Raw genomic sequence first — 21,347 nt, forward strand, 5'->3', positions numbered from 1 at the left:
AAAAACCACACTGTATTATCCACAGTTCACAATATGTACACTCATCAACACTCTATGAACCATTTAATACCACTGTTATTGTTATAAACATTGGACAATAACCTCCACCATCATCTAACATGTTCTGAATGCCTTTAAAAAAACAGATACCGCATCAATTCATAGTTTTCCCACCTCTTATTTTACCACTACACCCCTGGCCATGTAATTATAATTCCAAGTGAGCTCCTAAGCCTAAGCTATCTTCCTCCATCTCTCGAGTCCAATTTCATCAAAAGGCTACCTGACTGTGTGTAGATCTGTGCTGTTATAAAATCAAGGATTAAACAAGAGGATGCGCTCTCTATCGTACTTTGATAGAGAGGAACACAGTCGATAACAGTAGCGCAAGCTAGTTCTGCTTCACTAACATGTAATTGAAAAGTAACTGGCGTGGAACTGTTGTTGTTTTCATGCAGTTCTATGATTTCATTTCACTGACATTTTTTTTGTCAACTTGTGACAAAGGCTTGTGAAGTATGTGTGCTGTTGAGTTGCAGTGTATTCCTGCAGTTATAGGTAAGCTCTACTTCATGTGGTTTATGACAGTTTTGGCGTACCAGAAAGCAGTGATAGAAATAGTTATTCAACAGGAATTAGAGTGATTAGAGTGAACTCTTAAACCCATGGTATATTATTATTATATAGACCTATATTATTATTTAAGATATATTCTGGTTGTGATTTAGGGCAGGATCGGTAATCGCAGGATATTATTTTACTTGCACATCACAACCTTTTTCTCTTTTTCAGAGACGCTTGAAACCAAAAGCTGAATAGTCATTTGTGTCACTGTCATAGGGGATGTGCTTTCAGACTTGTAACCAATGAAACATAACATTTTGACTCCATTCCAAGAGTACAGGATAATTACAAATGCAAAGATCCATGACAGGTATTATCAGAACACTTGGCATTGGTTGGAACACCTGCATTGGTTGTCCTTCGCACAAAACTCCACACTCTCATTAAACAATAAAATGATTTAGCATAAATGGAACTGATAATAACTAATAATCATAAGAATAACAATAAATAAATAGTAAGTGATTTTGTCATTTCAATGCAAGGTTGCTGTTAGCTGAGGCCTTGCAGATTTCCATATGCTTGACTGAGCCCACCTAGGCACATAGCCCTGCCAGGTCTAAGCTGAATCTTAACCAGATGTACTGTAGGCCGGCGGTCAAATGCTATCTGGGACACTCTTTCTCTAGACGCAGTCAGCTTGTACTGACTACCTTTACACTCTTTTAAATGCCTCATCAGTGCAGGAAAAAAGAAGGATTGTTTCTTTTCAAGATTTCCATACATTTATACGTTCAGTGATGTATACAAACAAGGTGTACACATGCACTGACTGTAATCATTTCTCAAAAAAAAGAAGAAAGACAAAACCGTATTCTGGCTAGTGGCGGTCATAATAATACCAATTGCAAATTTTTTTTTAAAAATTAACAAAAAAATCAGCATTTGTTAAAAAAGCACCCATTTTATGGTTGTAGCGATTAATGTAAACTCTCTTACATGCGTGCCTGTAACACAAGCTGAGGTGAGTATAAGAGGCTTTTGGTCTGGCCTGGCAGCACTGCCTCTCTCTCTCTCTCTCTCTCTCATTCTGTCTCTCTCTCAGACACAGTCAGACAGCATGTCCCAGCAATTAGCTGCTCACAGCTTCCCTCATTCATCTTCATTGGCAATGCATTACCTGGCATCACATTCAAAAGACACCAGATATTAACAGTAATGATGGACTAGATGAGACTGCCTTCAGCGGCCATCATTGGGCTGTGAGTGGACTGGCAGAGGAGGGGGGTGGGCTCTGGACCTCTCTGGGCAACGTTCATAGTTTTTTTTTTGGGGGGGGGGGGGGGGGGTTATCGTGAGAGTGAGGCTCTAGCAATGCTGGGGGGTGGGGGGGAATCAGGAGCATTTGTATGCAGCCAATCAAAACAGGCCACCTGTGCCAATCTGCAAGATGGACAGACGTTGGCACAGGTGTGGTACAGCAATGGCTCGGGCCGAGGACAGACGGCTGGCAGACCGAGGCTGGCTGTCGGTGCCAAGAGCCGTCCATCGCCAGAGCAGAGGGGATGCAAGGATAGTTAGCAGAACTATTAGAAATATGTTTAAGATGGAGGACACATAGGTAAGACAGCAAGGTGAGTTAACGCCACCAATGACTGAGCCGCAAGTGTTTGGGAGGCGAGCCACATCAAGACGAGATAATTCCCTCTTTATGCAAGATTTTTTTTTTTTTTTTTAATTTCAGACTTTTTCTTCATAGGTCTTGATTGTGTTGCTTCATTTTGCCTCTTAATTAGTCCTTCATAAATTACTAATTAGCTGTGAAGACTAGACCGGCGATAAAAAAAAGTGACCTGCCGTGAAATGAAGAGAGGGGGCCCAAAACAAAAGGAGGGACATTAATTCTTAATGCGGGCTGACCCACCACAGTCTTCACCGGTCTGACAGCCTGAGCAGGGAGCAAACTATATTGTGTAACCCCTCCATGAAATATTTATAACAGTATCACCATCACCATCAGCACACAACACCATCACCCTTCTACCCACCCACCCACTCTCCACCCTCCACTCTCCGACCCACTTCACCCCTCGCAATCCCGCTGGGTGCTTTCAGTCATCCGGTGGAGACATTGATCTTTCCTTAAAAGAACAAATGACTGCTGGAGAAATAGTGATCATACTTCAGGCTGTTCAATTCCCCTCATTAGGGCCACTCTACCTCTGGGGCATTGCGTATTGATCTCCGCAGGTCAGCATTCCATATGGCGGCCTCTCTAAATATGATTTCTGAGCTGCGCTGCGCTGGCGACGATGGCGAATGCTTTATAAAGATCGAGAAGGCATGGTTTCTCTCTCGGTGAAATAGTAGCATCGGCTTTCCCCAGAGCAGGTGACACTTCATTTAAACTCATTGAGGCTCAATGAGGCGTGCAGTGGACTTGGGGTACATTCTGATGAGTGGCGGGAGTTAACTGTCAGATCAAAACAATTCTGAAACACAGAGCAATGCGTCCAGGGGGCTTTCTGCATATTATTACATGTGTTGACCTTGAGATGGCTCCTATTCCGCTGGCGGAGTGCGAGCCAACCACATATTTACCCGTGTTGGATGCAGGGGGAGGTAGAAGTTCACCCTAAAATGGCTAATTTGTGTGGCGAGAGTGCCACAGCCGGCAGGAGGTGGCATGGAAAGGCAGTGGCGCGCTGGGGGAATTGGACCGGGGTCCCGCATCGGTGGCAGGTGTGTGATGGTGGAGAGATAATAGGGGCCAGAGCTCGTCCCCACCTGTCGAGGCCTGCCAAGCGGAAGGGAGCGCAGAGCTGGGCAGCTGCCCATTAACCATTCACACGCCACAGGGCTCCATATGGCAGCTGAGGCAGCCGCAGCTAGAATGGGATTCTAGGGTACTGATCTACCCCTGATGGACACCGATATGCCATGATACGATTGCTATAAGTAAAACTGAATTGAAGAGGGCTGTTTGGGAAATTACATATCAACAGGGGAAAAAAAACAATGTCAGGCCGACACTTGCAATTTCTGTGCTTTTCTTTATTCATTCTTAAAGACAACAGTATATGGGAGTATTTTATTTCTTTGCAGCAGGAAAAGGAGGGATGCATTCTTAGAGGGAAATAGATAGTGTATTGCAATACAGAGTGGGATGTTAAAATTTGCATTGGCCAAAGTGTGACCTACACAAACCCTTCAGAAAGAGCCAGCCACTGATTACCATACACCGGATTAATGTTTTTCTGTCATAGTCTTCCCCTGTCTGGCGTGTCACACCTTCTTATTTCAGATCAGACAAACAACTCTGCACCAATCCAGCAGTACTGGGGTTTCACAACCGATTTCTGTCAGCACGACAACAAAGCCTTGCAAAGACGCAACTAAGCTTTAAATCCTTATTGACTGCGACAGGAAGCCTCCGAACCAGCACCTCATTTCCTGCGCTAATGTGTCGCCGTAAACAACGGCCTCATCATCGTCGGATGGAACAACAGCCCCAGACGCCTCGGGGGGGTGGGGGTGGGGGGGTGGGGGGGGGGTGACGACGACGGCGCACAACAACTCCATGGCGATCTGATAAAGACAGGTGCCAGCGTAGGCGCGCAGCGAACGACACCCTCGGATTCTCCTGCTTGTGGCCCCGCTCTCTTCGCTGGGTCACCACAAGTTAGAAGAAAGAGAGAGAGAAAGAGAAGTGAGCTTTAAGCCTCTGTAGTAGATGGTGTGGAACATGGGCTGCCTTTTTGAATATAAGGATGTAGTACATAACAGAGAGAGAGAGAGAGAGAGAGAGAGAGAGACAAAGAGAGCGAGGCTGGGAAAGGCTAATGAGGTGACCCTGCAAACAAGTTTCTCCTGGTCACCAGGTAACCATATCAACACCATATTAACATCAGTTGCTATGAGGTTGAGAAGAAGCAATGGCACATCTGCACTCCACAGAGACAGAAAGAGAGAGAGAGAGAGAGAGAGATGGGCGAGTAGCCTAGCGGAGTCTATATATACAACAGGAGCTCCCTGTAGCTCACCACCTCCTCACACAGAAAGCAGCCATGCTTTCGGTTTCGCCTCCATCCACTACAAAGGAAGCCTCCGCCACAACTTCTAATACATCCGCAGCGGCAGGAAAGAGCACAAAGCGCTCTGGAGGGAAAATGACATTTTTATGGATCCGCCGCGCTCAGCAACAACAACCCTGGCTCTGGGTGACAAAGAAATTGTCACAGCTGTCACGGCTGTCGAAAGAAAAGAGGCTGTTAAAATGTTGTTTACATTTCCAAGCATATCTCTCCTCCCCCCCCCGCTACCATTCTCTCCTGGAAAAAAGACAGACAAGTTAATGGCAATGCAGACACAATGCTTTCTCCTTCTACTTAAAGTCTTTCTGGACGTTATTTCCCCCTCACACGTAAGCAGAAACAGAAAACCTATGAAACCCTGGCTGTGAGATGAGCCTGTGAAATTGTGATATTTGCAAGGCTGGGATATATTTACTCCAGGCGTTGAGTTGTTGAGAAAGCTGGAGGGGAGGTGCGCTCGAGACATGTTTTTAAATAAAGCTTTAATGAAGCATATTCTCTCTAAATGTTTTTTTTCTCCTGGCAGCACCCCCCCACCTCCCTCCACCTCGCCCCTCTCCCCTTCCCTATCTTTGCCTTGAGAATTACCACACTTACACTCAATTCATTAGCATGCACTCACTCATTTGGATACGCTTTTGGGTGTCCTTTTGGAAAATAAATATTAACTGCAACACAGGACGTTAGAGAGAGAGAGGGGGGGGCAAGAGAAAGTGAGAGGAGAGAGAGGAAGAGAGTAGAGAGTGCCAGTGGAATAGCCAAACATCCCCTCTGCTTTGCGCTCCTTTAAAGATTCTGTCTTTCTTTCTTCTCTCATCTCTTTTCCCCCCTCTTCCTTTCCTCCATCAGAATGATAACAAAGTCGCCAATAATGAAGTTCGGGCAGCAAGATAAAATATGCAAATTCACAGGGAAAGGATATAATTAGAGCAATAATAGGAAGTGTTGTTTTCACAGCTGCTCGTTTATCCAAAGCCCTGATAGTGTTTTATAAATAATGCCTGCCAACCAACCCCCCCCCCCCCCCCCCCCCCCTTTCCCCCAACACACACACACACACACACTCATTCACTCCCCATACCCAGTGTGTGCCGAACGGAGCCAAGTCCTGTTCCATTTAAGACACATCCCTCTGGCATAGGTATTGGCGGTGGCTGCCTGCATCTGCCCCCCCCCCCCCCCCCCCCCACACACACACACACACACACTCCCCCCGGTGTCCAGGGCCCTGCCAGGGCCAGCGGCCCCGCGTGTCCCTCTAACCAGCGGGACGCTGTCCAGTGGCGGGCAGAGAAACAGCAGGACGCACCAGGTGCTGGACCCAGACCAGGCATTTTACCAGCCTTGTCACGACAGAGAGAAAGCAGAGAGAGAGAGAGAGAGAGAGAGAGAGAGAGAGAGAGAGAGAGCGGAAGATATAGGACACGAGAGTGGACAGCAGCTGATTAACAAACCCTCAAAAGCCGGGCCACTGCATGCCTTCATGGGAGCACAAAGGCCCATGATGTCCAGAACCTGGACATGTTCTAAAAGCCCGGCCTGGAACGGCCTTTCTTGACAAATGACTCACATTCTCCGTCCTGCTCTGGCATGGCTTATCAGCATACACCGCTTTCACACACCAAAGCCAAACACACATTCTGTAAAGAAATATTTTCATTACCATATGACAACAACAACACAAAACCAAAAAACAAATGAAAAAAAAAAAAAACAGATCCACTAATAATGACGTATTTATGTTAGTCCACATGAAAACAGCCATTAATATTTAAATATCAGGGTGTTCTGAGTGACTGTAGAGCAAAATGTTAACATTTTCCATGAGGAAAAAAACCCAACAGCACTCAAATCATTTAGGCCTTGCTTTTGTGTGAGTGCTTCTTTGTTTTCCAATGTGTCAAGCGTGATAATTGTAAGATTGAAAGAAATGGAGAGGAACTGAAAGGTATTGGGCAGTTTAGTGCCGGCTGTGGAGCACAGGAGGACAGAGAGAGATGGAGAGAGAGAGAGAGATGGAGAGAGAGAGAGATGGAGAGTGAGAGAGATGGAGAGAGATGGAGAGTAAGAGAGATGGAGAGAGAGATGGATATAGAGATGGAGAGAGAAAGAGGCACAATGAGAGAAAAGGAGGAACAAGAGAGAAAGAGAGGGGGGGGGTTAGAGGGAACGAAACATAGAAAGAAAGATTGACAGAAGGGGAGAGAATAAGTGGGGAATAGAGAAAGAGAAAGACAGGGGGAGAGAAGAAAAAGGCAAAACAAATTAATGGAAAAAAAAGGGAAAGACAGAACTAGAACTAGACGTGGATGGAGGGAGGGAGGGAAGGAGAGACACAGAGACGGGAGGAGAGGGGAAGAGCGAGTGGGGCCCTGAAGACCCTGGAGGAGAGATGGCCAGGCCATTAGAGGGGATCTGAGGGCTGCCTATTATCTCCACGCCGAGCTGAGGGCTGCACACATCTATCCGAGTCTCATGAATGTAATTGACCTTTTTCAGTCACGGGGCTGATCCGAGGGCCCTGCGCTGGCCACAACACACAGCCCCGCCAAAGCCCAGCCAGATCAACACCGCACCGCAAGGTGGCCACCCATATGAATGGGCCCGGTCAGATCAATAGATTGACTATAACCTTTGATGTCTGCAGTCAGTTTTTTTTTTCTTCTTTTTTATCACACTCCCTCCCTCCCCCCTTTTTTCTTTTCCTTTTCTTCTCTCTTACCATCCTCCTCTTTCCAGAATCTTCCACGGAAAAAAAAAGTCTGTTGATATGAAGTCTCTTAAAAAGCCTCTTTCTCCACAGGAGAGAGGCCAATAGATAAAAAAGTGAAGAAATATTTAAAAAATAAAACTTTTATTTTCCTTGTTCTTCCTCCTCCTCCCTCGTCTTTCTCCTCCTCCTCTCCTGCGATGCTTTCTGCGGACTCGAGTCGGAGCTCAGTGCGGGTGGCGTGGTCCGGCTTTGTGGTGGAACAATGGCCAGAACTAATCATTATTTAGTTGTGCCAGGCCTGGGAAAGGTCAGCGCTCTGAAAATGTCAGGCTTCAATGGAGGCAGATGCGCATCGCTCCACTCAAGTGGCCAATTAAAGTGGGAGTGGGGTGTGTGTGTGTGTGTGTGTGTGTGTGTGTGTGTGTGTGTGAGGAAGGTGGGGGGGTGGCAGGGGCCGCTGGCTCTTCAGAGAGGTGGGCTAATGAGTGCCCCTGGATGCTGCCCCCCTGGCGTGGCTGTGAAGAGGTTGGCGTTGGCAGGGAAACGGGCCGGCGGAAACCGGGGAGACCCCAGTGGTGAGCGGGAGATTGCAGAGAGGCGAAGCACGTCGTCCGGCACACACTACCACACTCCACAGCTCTGATCGCACTACGCTTGATGTTATTAGTGTCACCCCTGACACACACACACACACACACACACACACACACACACACACACACACACACTCTTTTCTGACTCGTTTTGAATCGCCTTTGACTGCTCAGGGTGGCTGCCAACAGGCATACTGTAGGCTACTCAAACATGTCCTAAAACAACCCTTCGTTTTCAAAACTGTGCAACTCACCGAATGGTTAGTGGAGTTCGTTGACTATTAAAAGCAAATATATCGGCGCAATGTATGATTTCCAGCCGTCTTATTTGCTAGGCCTATTGTGGAACTATTTATTCAGACACCTCACAACCGTGTATAAACTTCCGCTCAATATTTGAACCTGAAGACGGTAGACGGTGGCGCAGTAATATCAATGTGCAATGAGTCTTCCAACAGAAATCAATGGGATTTTACAAAATGCCAAATAAAATATGACAGAAACTGTATTTCGCTACGCTACTTGTTTTGGAACATCAACGAACACCACTAACCACTCGGTGAGTTCCACAGTTTTGAAAATGAACGTTAAGGGTTGTTTTAGGACATATTTGAGTAGCCTACTACAGTATGCCTGTTGGCAGCCACCCTGAGCAGTCAAAGGCGATTCAAAACGAGTCAGAAAAGTCGAGACAGGACCAATCGTCAAAATTTCGGTGTCCACCACTCTAGTTCATCCAAAACAAACCAGAAAAAGGGCCTTAAAGTGCTAAAAAACAGATTTTTCCTTTAAGACATTGTTCCATCTCCACCTTTCTCACTGGTCCATAAGGTGCACACAGTTGCTGTAGCTCCAGGGGAAGCCCATATATAGTAGGCAACGTTCAATGGAGCCAACGTGATCTAGTATTCAAACTCATATACTAGCATACTAAGAGCTACTTATATACGCTGCACAGAGAATGAGGCACCTATTCAACACCAGCTCACTATCTAGTCAACCCCAGAAGTGTGCTTCCAGTCAGTAGGACCATGAGTAGGACCATGAGTAGTGTCCTAGGCAGAGTGCTGCGGTTTGCTCTCCTCTCCTCTCCTCTCCTCTCTTTTCTCTGTGTCTCCTTTGCCTTCTGTGGGAAGTTGTGAAGGTCGGTGATAGTCTTGCGCAGGACTCGCACACGGGGGGGGGAGGAACAGATGCCACGCAACAGCAAGAAAATGAGCCCACTCCACGTGCTGCACATAAACATTATTTTAATCAAAGCATATTAGGCCATCCAGATATTTTAGACATATGGGCACTGTATCCTCTCTGTCTCACCCATCTGTTGAGACACACACACACACACACACACACACACACACACGTCTGGAGTTTGCTTGCATTCCTCCAGATGCTTCCACAGGACACTGCACCCTGCCCCCCCCCTCCTTCACACACACACACACACACACACTCCCCAGCAAAGACGGGCCACTGCAGCCAGGACCCCACAGGGAGCTCCCGTGCCCACGCGCCGCATGACCACGGGCAGGGTGGGTACCTCACAGTGGCGCGGGCATGTGTGCCGTGATGTAAAATTAACTTGGAGATTCATTTCCCTCCACTTACTCAATTAGACTGTATGAAACACAGGCTGGGAAGCAAAACAGTGGTGTGTGATATGACTCACATGCCAAGCAAATGAAAACGTCCTTTTAACTCTTTTAGTGTGAGTTACGCAATTAATGGATTGACGCCAGATGTTGCTAGTTTCTCAGTGACAAATGTGCTTGTTGATGGCTATCCAATCAGTTGTTGGTTGCTCTAGACATAGCCACAATGTGAGTCTTCCAAATGTTGTCAGAAAGAAACTTATAAATCTGGCGACTTCAACAAAATCTATTGCATTCTGTCTCAGGATTCCAACAAAACAAAAAAAACCCAGTTCTCTAGCTAAATATAAACTGAGCAGACTTTGTAAAGCAGAGGGATACAAGCACTACAGCCGTGCTATTACATGTTAATATCAGGACTCATGGGATGCCACTTGTTCAGTGAAATATCTTGACTGGAAGAACTGTTCTGGACATTTCTGTAACCTATTATGACTCCAGGGCTGAAAGGGTTTTCCTCTGTTCAAACTCAGTGATTTTTCCCCACCCATGTTTTCCAGGAGGGTGAGAACCCCGACACACACACAGATAGAGCAAAGCTAAGAACAGAAACGAATCAAGCACTTACTGGGGTTGGTGATGGTCAGGAGGTCTAGACGGCGCTGTTGCTAGAGAGAGAGAGAGAGAGAGAGAGAGAGAGAGAGAGAGAGAGAGAGAGAGAGAGAGAGAGAGAGAGAGAGAGAGAGAGAGAGAGAGAGAGAGAGAGAGAGAGAGAGAGAGAGAGAGAGAGAGAGAGAGAGAGAGAGAGAAAAAAAAAAAAAAAAAAAAAAAAAAAACATTTCAGTAACACACAGCACTAGTAGAGGGCATTTGTAGCTCTAGGACACAAGACACATAAGCACATATACATGCCCTCATACAACATTCATAAGGGACCGTTCGTTATTTATAAACGGGATCACCGGAGTGCTTCGATCAAGAGTTGCATGACCCTCCCCTGCCTGCGTTATAATTTTCAACGATCCTCCAGCAGCATTTTCAAAACTGACATGACCCTCTCCGGCCAATTGTCGATGTCTTCCGCCCACGCTTTTCCGCGGTATGAAAATACATCTACATATGCTACCGCCCTATAACCAACCTCTGCTTTCTGATCTTACACATCACACTTCACCAAGATGGTGGCCATTTCAGTAGATTTACTCACTAACATTGTTGTGGAAACACAATAAGCATGGAAACTAAATGCACACTTCCTGCAACTGCATTAGCCTACTTGAAAAGTTACTCCTCTAGTAAGTATTCACATGAAATAAAACAATAAAGCATTGAGACCATTCAACAAAGCACACTGGGTAATAACAAATTCAACACATGAACTTGTTGCTATGGACTCGTCTCTAGGCTTCCTCAGTCATTGTAAAGCTGCCGAAGCTGAACATTATCCAAAACTCAATTTTTTAGACGAGCGTCAATTTGGGAGCTTGCTACACTCCTTCCTTCTCAAATGGCTTTAAAAGGCCGTTTGCACAATTTCACAAATAATCACAGGGACCGAAGAATAACTAACATGCCAACTTTTTCCGGGTTTATCATTTTAACGTTTCCCCGCTGTCTTGCCGTTTTAATATTTTCCCGTAGAATATCCCATATTACTGTAATACTCTCATAACATTAGTCCTGCATTCTGGCCTGTCTCTGTGTTGTCCTGTTGTTACCCCTAGCCCCTCCAGTGAAACAGATGTATTCAAATCATCGTTTTGCTTGCTTGAATGCGAACTCAGAGTGATGTTAACCTAGGCCTATTTAAGTTAACAACGTGGTTGTCGTGAGAGCACGATTCATTAGCGCTTGCAGTGTTCGGCCGTAGGCTATTCCTACGTGCGTACCTGCCAGGCTACTCAGCTAGACAAAGAATTCACCCTGTATATTCACTCCAAGTTGGCCTACCATAACTTACCAACTACACTGTAGACCATAAACTGGCTATTTATATGACCAAATGTATTTGTTCAACTTTATGAAGCAGAATTACGCACTGCTATTTGGAACGTAACACATTTTTGTTGGCAGGAGAGAGAATGACAGCGATTAACAAATTGCACTTGTTGCTGGTTACCAATAAATACTATATATTTTTTTTGCAAACAACAAAAACAGAAAGGATGGAGACAGCAAAGCTAGAGATGGGCAGGAACGAGGTCAATTGGTAGAAATGCTTGTCAAAACGTTAGGAGCTGGATGTGTGGATGAATGAAGCACAAGTGTGCTTTATGTTAAGCATGCACACTAGGCCTTTTCACACAGAGATCCCGCTAAATTTGCGGGAAGAGGAGACGTCTTTTTGCCGTCTTTTTGTGTCTGAAAGCGAGGTGAAAATTTGCCGGCCTGCTGATCTGTTCACATGATGCGGCATTTTGGGGAGCCAGAAGGCAGGATCAGCTATAGTAAATTAAATTGTGATGTGCAACAGGGGGCGTGTAGAGTGATAGTCGTAGGCCTTATTATGCGTGTGTGGGGCTTCAGATACAGCAGGTGTGTGATTTCAAAAACCATGGCGGGAGAACCGACTGCACTTTGGTTAGCTTGCATTTGCTTTGCTGTTGCTGTTAGAATGTTAGATTCTTCAGACAATAAAAAGTAATTTGGAAGGGAAATTGAAGAGAAGAGTTGCCCTTGCGTTTGCTGTGATTTCCCTTTGAAAATCAGAGGTTCACAGGCTACTGTGGCCTTGGTCAGTGGCGCCGCCCAGCCGTAATCCTGTACGCACTGTGCGTACAATTTATTCATGAAATCATTCAATATTACAACAATAAAAAATAGCTTGTGTATTGTCTTAATTGAAACATGCTTCGCGCACAAATGATAGCCTAGGGCAAAGAGAATGGACATCTCAACATAAGGATACATTAGAAGATGATGATTGGTGTAAACTTTGTCACACGACGTGATAAGCAGTTCTGGCGCTTAAAAACGCAACGTTCCATTCAGTCATAAATCATTTAAGCGTAGGCCTAGTGCTCGTCATGAAAAGAAAACAGCAGCTCAGGTGTTTCAGGTGTTTAACAGTAGGCCTAGGCGCACTGTTAGCAGTTATGCCGAAGGCAGTGATATTATTAGGCATTGCATCCTGTCACTCTCTTTGGAACATCGCAGTTCGGGTTGATAAGATTCAGTTAATGCGAGTATGGATCGTCTCAAAGTTTGGGACAACCAAACAGCAGTGTAGGCAAAGCAAATCCTAATTGTTAGGTTACCATAGCTGTCTTTTCTCTAGGTCTGGGCATATCGACATCGCGACATAAGCACATTGGTTTCTTTTTTCTTTTCTTTCTTGTTCGCGTGTTGGGTAGTGAAGCGATAATGCATTTAAAGCATACAACATCATGTGAGCCAGAGCCGATATGGCCAGAGCTGCTGCTCTGTATAGGTATTCTGTCCCACCCAAATTTGCTTAACTACTTGCGAAGTAGCCTATTATCACAGACATCACATGTATCACACGAAAGAGCTTTTTCTCAGCTTTTAAACGATGTTAGTGGTTAGTTGTTGTGGTAAACGGTTCGCGTGAAAAGTAACTTTAATTTAATCATATTTTTTGCGCCCGTCTCCCTACCCATTCATCTTGGTGGAATACTTCGCGAACTTTACCTCAACACATGACAAACCATATATCAGAATAAACAGCAGACCTTACCGAACCCAAAGGTGCAGCAGCAGTAGCAGCAAAAAATGTCCTGTCCTGTTAGTACTGTCCTGAGTAGTGTCCCGAGACACCCAGACACTGTCCTGTAACACCCAGACACTGTCCCGTGACACCGATTACTGTCCTGTGACACCTAGACACTGTCCCGTGACACCGATGACTGTCCTGTGACACCCAGACACTGTCCCGGGACAGTTAGCCACTGTCCTGTAACACCCAGACACTGTCCCGTGACACCCATGACTGTCCCGTAACACCCAGACACTGTCCCGTGACACCCAGACACTGTCCCGTGACACCTATGACTGTCCTGTGACACCTAGACACTGTCCCGTGACACCTATGACTGTCCTGTGACACCCAGACACTGTCCTGGGACAGTTAGCCACTGTCCTGTAACCCCCAGACACTGTCCCGAGACAGTTAAACACTGTCCTGTGACACCCATGACTGTCCTGTAACACCCAGACACTGTCCCGTGACACCTATGACTGTCCTGTAACACCCAGACACTGTCCCGGGACAGTAAGCCACTGTCCTGTAACACCCAGACACTGTCCCGTGACACCCATGACTGTCCTGTGACACCTAGACACTGTCCTGTGACACCGATGACTGTCCTGTGACACCCAGACACTGTCCCGGGACAGTTAGCCACTGTCCTGTAACACCCAGACACTGTCCCGGGACAGTTAGTCACTGTCCTGTAACACCCAGACACTGTCCCGGGACAGTAAGCCACTGTCCTGTAACACCCAGACACTGTCCCGTGACACCCATGACTGTCCTGTGACACCTAGACACTGTCCTGTGACACCTATGACTGTCCTGTGACACCCAGACACTGTCCCGGGACAGTTAGCCACTGTCCTGTAACACCCAGACACTGTCCCGAGACAGTTAAACACTGTCCTGTGACACCCATGACTGTCCTGTAACACCCAGACACTGTCCCGTGACACCTATGACTGTCCTGTAACACCCAGACACTGTCCCGGGACAGTAAGCCACTGTCCTGTAACACCCAGACACTGTCCCGTGACACCCATGACTGTCCTGTGACACCTAGACACTGTCCTGTGACACCTATGACTGTCCTGTGACACCCAGACACTGTCCCGGGACAGTTAGCCACTGTCCTGTAACACCCAGACACTGTCCCGAGACAGTTAGACACTACCCCGTGACACCCATGACTGTCCTGTAACACCCAGACACTGTCCCGTGACACCTATGACTGTCCTGTGACACCTAGACACTGTCCTGTGACACCTATGACTGTCCTGTGACACCCAGACACTGTCCCGTGACACCTATGACTGTCCTGTGACACCTAGACACTGTCCCGTGACACCTATGACTGTCCTGTGACACCCAGACACTGTCCCGGGACAGTTAGCCACTGTCCTGTAACCCCCAGACACTGTCCCGAGACAGTTAAACACTGTCCTGTGACACCCATGACTGTCCTGTAACACCCAGACACTGTCCCGTGACACCTATGACTGTCCTGTAACACCCAGACACTGTCCCGGGACAGTAAGCCACTGTCCTGTAACACCCAGACACTGTCCCGTGACACCCATGACTGTCCTGTAACACCCAGACACTGTCCCGTGACACCGATGACTGTCCTGTGACACCTAGACACTGTCCTGAGACAGTTTGCTACTGTCCTGTGACACCAAGCCACTGTCCCGTGACACCAATGACAAATGTTCCAAATGTGAATCACTTTGAGCTGCATTCTGTGAATGAAAGGTGCTATAATTAAGCATATTGTTATTGTTATTGTTATTGTTATTGTTATTATGATTATTATTATTATTATTATTATTATTATGTAGAATCATTTATGTCTTTGAATCATTGTACATGTATGTATGTATGTATCTTAGACCTTTTTATTTGTTTTGTTTTAGATAAAAGATGTAAATTGTTTTACATAAAATTGTACATGTAAAAATCCTTCTTTGCTTTATGATTTTTGAATTTTCAAAGTTGTTTGTTAGAATTTTTAATAAAGATGACTTGTGCTTTAAAGTAGTAGCTCTGGATTTGTGTTTTGTTATCAAGTAATGTTCAAGCACAGCTGACATTCAGCCAACACTCAGTCAGATCAGTTAGTGTGTGGGCCAGTGCATGCCCGGGGACCCAGGCAACCCCTTAGCCAACACTTTGATAAACAATAACACCCACACCTGGGCCGACAGACAGATAGATAGATAGATAGATAGATAGATAGATAGATAGATAGATAGACACTTTATTTGTCATTTACACGACATGGGAGTATGAAGAGAACAGACCTTTTGATTGAAAGATACATCTTGCTGATGCGCTGGGACACATCATCAGTGATGTAACCTGGGGTCACTGGGTGTTTCGGGTCTTTCAACATCAGACACCCTCGCCCAGGCGACCCGACCAGAGTTGATCAGACTCCGGCCTGTGTCCCAGCAGCATTCTTCCACGGATCAGCCCTCTTGATCCAAAGCCATCTTGTGGCTCTTTCTGCGGCTTCAGTTGCAGATCTGATGGCCTTCCTCTTTGCCTCACCGGTGAGGCCCAGCATGGTGAGGACTTTGCAGAGGGACCGCCCTGCAAATCCTCGGCATCCCACCTCCAGGGGTTCACAGTAAGTCCTCCAGCCTTGGCTCCTACACTCCTCCACCAGCTCCTGGTACTTGGCACGCTTCCGCTCATTAGCCTCCTCCATGCGTTCTTCCCAGGGCACTGTCAGTTCCAGAATGATCAATTGTTTGGTGGAATCAGAAACAATGATCATATCTGGTCGGAGCCGTGTTGTTGTTATTCTTGCTGGGATCTTCAGCTGTTTGCCCAGGTCCACTTCTAGCTGCCAGTCTGTGGCGGTAGTGAGGAGACCTGACCTGGCCCTCGCTTGGATAGTGGGCTTCTCTCCAGCTCTGTGGAATCTGATTGACTGAGGCTTGCTGTAGTTCTTGGTGGTAGTAATGGCCTTGGCTATACTCTCAGCAACCGCCTTCAGCACCTGGTCGTGGCGCCAGCGGTAGCGCCCCTCTCCAAGGGCTTTAGGGCAGCTACTGAGGAGGTGTTCCAGGGATCCCCCTCCTGGACACTGGAGGCAGGATGGTGTCTCTGCTTTGCCCCAGACATGGAGGTTGGATGGACTGGGCAGGACATCATAAACAGCTTGGACTAATAACCTGATGTTAAGGGAGTCTGCTCTCCAGATGTTGGGCCAGGTGATCTTCCGTTGCAGAACATTCTCCCATTTAGTCCAAGCTCCCTGTTGTCCCATACCCACCATCCTGCTGGCTCGTTCTTCCTCCACGCCTGCCCGCACTTCCTGCTGGATGAGATGTTGCCGCTGTTTTCCCTGGGCCTTGTCCACCCTGGTTGATGGGAAATAGCCAATACCTGCGCGTCCTGAGGCTATGGACCCCACCAGTACCTTCTGCCTCAGTCGCGACTCTGCCACTTCCAGAGCCTCGACTGCCCTCCATTTCCGGCCTGTTCGCACCTGGATGCCAGCCGATGCCACCTTTTCATCCCTGGATTCCCTGTACTGCAGGGCTTCTCGAGTTCTAGTCACCATGAACTCTTCAGTAAGTCCACTGAATGGAAGCTTCAAGGTGTTGCTACTGCCGTACAGGGCAGCACTGCTCAGACTTCGGGGTAGGCCAAGCCATCTTCGCAAGTGGCTGCTGATCTTTCTCTCCATGGCCTCTACAGTTGTAATGGGTACTGCGTATACTAGCAGAGGCCACAGGATGCGGGGCAGGATGGAATGCTGGTAAATCCAGGCCTTGAACAGACCAAGTACTATAGTGAATAATAAATAAATACAATATAACATAACATAAGTGCTTGTTTATGGAAGTCCACAACAACCATCTCCTTGGTCTTGGGGAGTTTGTTTTCCTTGCATAACAAAACAATAAGTCATTTTACGGCGTATGGGCCACACTTGGGGCAGAGCAAATCTTTATGTCAGTTTCCACTGATTGGGCCATGGCTGGGCATGGGCAGGGATGGGCAGTATTTCTAATACATGTATTTAAAATATGTATTTAAAATACAAAATACTATTTTGTAATTTGTATTTTATTGAGATGATGAAAATGCCTTCGTATTTTGTATCAAAATACTTCAGTATTGTGTATTTTTGTATTTTCAAAATACTTTAAAAATACTTTCTGTGAAACACTGTGATGACATCTATCTAACTATCTATACTGTAAAGCACGAAATGTCTGTCTCTGTCTGTTTGTGGCACCCTTGCATGGTCAAGCTGGAATGATTAACAGGCCCCAAAACAACTATAAAATATAAAAAATATTTTATATATATATATATAAAAAATAGTCTGAATGCAACACTGTTTGAGAAGTTAGTTGTGCTCAAGGCATCAACTGAGGAGACACGACTAGCTAAGGTTACACACACTCCTTTGCTCACACAAGGACAGCACAAGGACTTAAATTCACAAGCTTATATTGCAACACTTGAGTTTGCTATTTTCCTTTCTTTTTTCTGTTTTACAGTTTAAATTTGTCTATGTTCTCTGACCTGTGAAATATTTCAGTGCTATGGTAACTTGATAAGATACCTCAAACAAGGACATTTCCAATTTTGCACATTTTAAATAACAAATGATTGATAATGTCATAATAATTGCCTTCTAATTGGCTCAACTGATTGGATGGTATTAATGTGACAACCTGATTTTTATTTTTACTTTTTTTTTGTATTTACATTGATAGAAGTTGTGCACACACCAGTTTTAGGTGTATACAAAATTATTCAACTGTGATGAAACTCACTATAAGTGTGGTAATGATGGTGTTAAATAACTTAAAAGGTTAAAATGCTACCTAGTTTAAATTTCTAAATCAGTCATCTATTTGGATTGCTTGTCTTTCAGTTATTGTCACTGATTCATAGTGGGCAATCTATTACACCAACTGGCTGGAAAGTGCAACAGTTGTAGAGTCGGCATTGCATGTCGCTGCAAAACAGTACATCTCCAAACTTATGAACAGTAACTGTCAAATAAGGAATTTGAAGATGACATCCGAAAAGCATTAGATTGCATAGAAAACTGATTGATATGAATACACTGTACAGTTTATGTAGTAATAATGCACTGGTTATGAATAACAACTATTTTAAGTAAACATACAATTAGGAATGCAATTAGTAGCCTAAAGTTTTTGTTCTAAGATTTATTTCTCTTTTGTGGCCCCAATTAGTCCAGGAAACTAGCAAAAATGTTACAGACTGCCATAATCTGTGATGAAGATATCATAGATGTTGACCTTGTGCTCGACGTAATGATGCCTGAGGTAAGGAAATTTGAATATAAAAGCCATGCCATATTATGATCAGTGTGGTTTCTCCAGAATAAATAAACCAAACCATACCAAACATGCATATTGTCACTACATTCTCATGCTATTTCCAATTTGAAATCTGTTTGCATTTGAAGGTTTCCATCAACATTGTCACGAACCACGAGGGTTTCTGCAGGTTTCTGGCGGAGAGGTTCATGTCCATGCACCCGGCATTGGAGTAACAACCATTGCTGTTTTTTTCTGTATTTATACATTCTTTTTTCATGTATTAGTTTTTTATTTATTTATTTATTTATGTCTTATTGGATTTCAATTTATTATCTTCATTTCATTATTTACTATATGTGTGTACTGGGGAAATTTGTTTTTTTTTGGTGTTAAGTTTATGGTGTATTTTGTTCTGAGAGAGAACTGAACCATGCAAGGTTTTCCGTATTTAGATTTACAAAGCTTTTTTGTTTACAAAGCTTTTTTGTTCTTATGTTTAGAATTAAAATGTGTTCTCCAAAACTGTCCAGTTGTCTGTTTTTGTGATCATCTACCCATGGATGGCTACAACATTTGGTTAAGCAATCCTATGACTTAACAGACCTGGGGGGTATTCCAAGTACATGGTTTAGTGATAAACCTGGGTAACTTAACTCAGAGTAAGTGGTAAACCTTCTACAACAAGAGCCCTATGGTATTGTTTTGTTAGGAGAATGAAGCCATACAGCTCTTCTATTAGGAGGTTTACCACCTACTCTGTGTTAACTAACCCAGGTTTGTCACTAAACCTCGTACTTGGAATACCCCCCTGGTAAGATGCCTAAATATTTACACATTTGCCTATAATAATTATCTAAACAATTATTATTTATTCTTAAAAAATTTGCTGGCACAAGGAGTTTCATTAATTATATTTCCCTTTATGCATGCATGACGATAAACTACTTGAACTTGAACTAATGCTGCTTGTGGAATATCAACAATATACATTAAGTGTTTAATATACGTAGGCTATTTGTTGTAAGTAAAAAGTGATTTATATATTTCTTGGTTACAAGTAGCCTAGGCTACAAGTTAATAACAAATAGAACAGAAAGAGGTGGAAGGTAGCCTAATAGGCCTAGGTGGCATAACAAAACATTTCCAAAGCAACTGAGGTCGACAACGGATACTTGTGTTTTTATTTGGCGTTTTACCTAACTTTACACTTTCCACGACGAGACAACCATCATGACAGCGCTACACACCTAGCACACCTTTACACAAGACAGTTCTGCCAGGCACAACGTAACTTAAGCAAGACAATGCTGGATAAACAAAAAACATGTTTTACAGCAGAATAATATTGGCCAGACGTCGCCCTACATTCAGCGTTGTAAGTTATGAACCCACTTTCTACAAGCCACATGTCTTCCTAACATCCCGACATTGAAATTGTATTTTCCAACGAAACAAATAAAGACAAAAAATAGCTTTGTTCGTGATCTGTCTAGAATCTTTGATACCACTAGCCAACTTCCGCAATACAGTGCCACAAGACAGTACGCAACTTCCGCAAGACAGTGCCACAAGACAGTACGCAACATCCGCAAGACAGAGGACAGGACAAAAGTACGGTACAGTACAGTTTCGGCTCTAACCGCCTCTCCAAAGGTGTAAAGCCTGTCCCTGTACAGTTAGTCATTCCAGAGTAATCCGGTTTTAAATTTGCAGCAATGTCTTTATGCATGTCTCCAACTTTGCGGTTCGTAATGTGTTTAAATTGTTCAATAGGTCTACATGATTTTATAACAGGCCAAATACAAAACAAATGTTACAAATATCGCCTAGATATCTGTAAGCATTACAATCAGAGGATATACATAGGGCAGACAGACGCTCATGAGTTCATGCTTTGTTTTTTCGCTGGATTTTAGGATAGCCTATTATGGCAACTGATTGCATTCCAAGCTACAGTCAACTCTAGCAGGCATTGAATGACTGGAGACTTTGTGAATTTATAGATTGACATAATGTGCCGTCTCTGCTATTGCTGCTTTTGATCAGTTAGATTTTTTGCAATCTCCTGTGGTGGGCTGGACATAGCATCGAAATGCCCGCCCAGATTCCCCTTTCCGCCTTGACCCATTCACACTGGTGCCAGAACGAAAAAACTCGGCAAAATGTCTAGGGGGCTTGGTAGTAAATTTGGCGAGACACTTTGTCCCGCCGTTCCGCCTCGGTCTATGTGAAAGGGACAGTCGTTCCGCGATTCTGGTACATAAAATCGCGGCGATTTCGCCAGTGTGAAAGGGCCTTATGTTTAAAGTTAGGCTACACGGTAAACTACAAGTAAACCAAAGTTAAATTTAACTTTTTTAGGGCTGGATAAAGTTGACCAAATGGATATAGGCTGTTAGGCGTGAATAAAGTAGGCTACTTTGTTGCTCCAACCCTTCCAAAGTTAATGGAGACGAATGTTGACATTTTCCGTATTTTGCGTGAGAAACCCGGGAAATCTCCCTTATTTTCATTGTTCAATGTTGACAGAGCTATGGAACGAAAGAGAACGTTATATGGCAACAGAAATCAACAATCAAACAAGCCACTTGGACTTTTTGCTGTTTTCATTAATACAAAAGATGGGTGACCCTGCCTCCTAGACAAAAAAAAGTTAGGTGACCCTCCCCTCAACAAAGAATAAAAAGACATGACCCTCCCCTATTTTCCTCCGGTGGCCCCGTTTATAAATAACGAACGGTCCCTATGGGTTAAAATA

At 44.8% G+C, this 21,347-nt stretch overlaps 1 protein-coding gene across 2 annotated transcripts in view; it reads right to left on the bottom strand.

Moving 5' to 3' along the window:
• The window catches only part of agbl4 (AGBL carboxypeptidase 4), a 322,319-nt gene that overhangs the window by 94,297 nt on the left and 206,675 nt on the right, over window positions 1–21,347 (bottom strand). For both annotated transcript variants that reach the window (XM_042057513.1, XM_042057512.1), the window contains exon 6: window positions 10,185–10,224. In XM_042057513.1, coding sequence (XP_041913447.1) covers window positions 10,185–10,224 — 40 coding nt within the window. The remainder of the gene's footprint in view (window positions 1–10,184; window positions 10,225–21,347) is intronic.

The sequence above is a fragment of the Alosa sapidissima genome, chromosome 12, assembly GCF_018492685.1.
Source record: "Alosa sapidissima isolate fAloSap1 chromosome 12, fAloSap1.pri, whole genome shotgun sequence".
NCBI classification, from domain to species: domain Eukaryota; kingdom Metazoa; phylum Chordata; class Actinopteri; order Clupeiformes; family Clupeidae; genus Alosa; species Alosa sapidissima.